This window comes from Malurus melanocephalus, unplaced genomic scaffold, assembly GCF_030028575.1.
Source record: "Malurus melanocephalus ecotype Western Australia unplaced genomic scaffold, MMel_1.1 scaffold_429, whole genome shotgun sequence".
Taxonomy (NCBI): domain Eukaryota; kingdom Metazoa; phylum Chordata; class Aves; order Passeriformes; family Maluridae; genus Malurus; species Malurus melanocephalus.
The window spans coordinates 308214-309075 of record NW_026623661.1 but is presented as its reverse complement, the minus strand read 5'-3'; the positions used below and the strand labels follow the sequence as shown (position 1 = coordinate 309075).

General features: G+C 73.8%; 1 protein-coding gene across 1 annotated transcript in view; it reads right to left on the bottom strand.

Moving 5' to 3' along the window:
• Positions 1–330, bottom strand: part of RCN1 (reticulocalbin 1) — an 8106-nt gene extending 7776 nt beyond the window's left edge. Inside the window, exon 1 of the mRNA XM_057379991.1 lies at positions 62–330. Within this exon, the coding sequence (XP_057235974.1) occupies positions 62–282 (221 nt within the window). The 5' untranslated portion in view covers positions 283–330. The remainder of the gene's footprint in view (positions 1–61) is intronic.
• Positions 331–862: the final 532 nt, after the last annotated feature.

Sequence of the window (862 nt, the reverse complement as noted above, 5' to 3'; positions counted from 1 at the left end):
CCGCCTCCCTCCTCGCCGGGCCCTCCCCCTGCCACGTCTCCCGGCCGGGCCGGGCGCTCACCCCAGCCGCTCGCGGCTCTCCTCCGGGCTCAGCTGGTCGAAGCTCCGCGCCTCCTCCTTGCCCAGGAAGGCCTCGTGGTCGTACTGGAAGCCGGGCCGGTCCTCATGCTGCGCGCCTGCGGGCCGGGCCCGCTCCTGCCGCGCCGTGGGCTTGCCTAACCCGCCCGCCGCCAGCAACAGCAGCACCGCGGGCAACACTACAAGCGCCCCGCCAGCCGCCATGGCCCGCCGGCCCGGCTCTCCAGCCCCGCTCCGCGCCGCCCTGCTCCGCTGCCCGCCCGGCCCGCACCGCCCCGCCCCGGCCCGCTCCGCCCCCGCCCCGGCCCGGCCCGGCCGCGCCACGTCCGCACACCGCACACCGCACAACAGGGGCCTTCAGCCCGGAGCTCTGCCCCACAAACAGCTCCAAACACCGCACACCGCACAACAGGGGCCCTCAGCGCGGACCGGCCCCACAAACAGCTCCGCACACCGCACACCGCACAACAGGGGCCCTCAGCCCGGTGCTCTGCCCCACAAACAGCTCCAAACACCGCACACCGCACAACAGGGCCCCTCAGCGCGGAGCGCCCCGAGCTCTGCCCCACAAACAGCACCAAACACCGCACACCGCACAACAGGGCCCCTCAGCCCGGAGCGGCCCCACAAACAGCTCCAAACACCGCACACCAGGGCCCCTCAGCCCGGAGCGCCCCGAGATCGGCCCCACAAACAGCTCCAAACAGCTCCAAACACCGCCGCGGGGCTGTGCCGCACTGCCCTCAGGACTCAGAGCGCCGGGTTGGTGATGGTTTGTGCTGTC